General features: G+C 45.2%; 2 protein-coding genes across 2 annotated transcripts in view; one reads left to right on the forward strand and one right to left on the reverse strand.

The window, feature by feature from the left end:
• Positions 1-281, forward strand: part of VAV3 (vav guanine nucleotide exchange factor 3) — a 417,371-nt gene that overhangs the window by 322,283 nt on the left and 94,807 nt on the right. The gene's annotated exons all lie outside the window — the stretch shown is intronic.
• Positions 7-281, reverse strand: part of LOC101647176 (eukaryotic translation initiation factor 4E-like) — a 1,011-nt gene continuing 736 nt past the window's right edge. The window contains exon 2 of the mRNA XM_004699220.3: positions 7-262. Within this exon, the coding sequence (XP_004699277.2) occupies positions 166-262 (97 nt within the window). The 3' untranslated portion in view covers positions 7-165. The remainder of the gene's footprint in view (positions 263-281) is intronic.

A 281-nucleotide genomic window follows, 5' to 3' on the forward strand; every position in this document is an offset into this window, starting at 1 on the left:
GAAGTACAGGACAAAGGCGATGAGACTTCTCTTATATCTTAGTAACATTTAGATGGAAATCAAATTGAAATGCAGTCCACTCTGCTTGTGAAGAGGCTTTGGTTCAGCTCCCAAATGTCGATTGCTTGACGCAGTCTCCTATGAGAATCCTCAGAAGGTGTCTTCTTACACAACAAACCTGTTTTTAGTGGTGGAGCCGCTCTTCGTCGCTGTGTCTGCGTGAGACTGATAACCAATCGCCATCTTTGGAGGAAGTCCCAACCTTTCCTTGTATACCCTCC

Source organism: Echinops telfairi, unplaced genomic scaffold, assembly GCF_000313985.2.
Source record: "Echinops telfairi isolate 266 unplaced genomic scaffold, ASM31398v2 ScPeMD7_443;HRSCAF=831, whole genome shotgun sequence".
Classification (NCBI taxonomy): domain Eukaryota; kingdom Metazoa; phylum Chordata; class Mammalia; order Afrosoricida; family Tenrecidae; genus Echinops; species Echinops telfairi.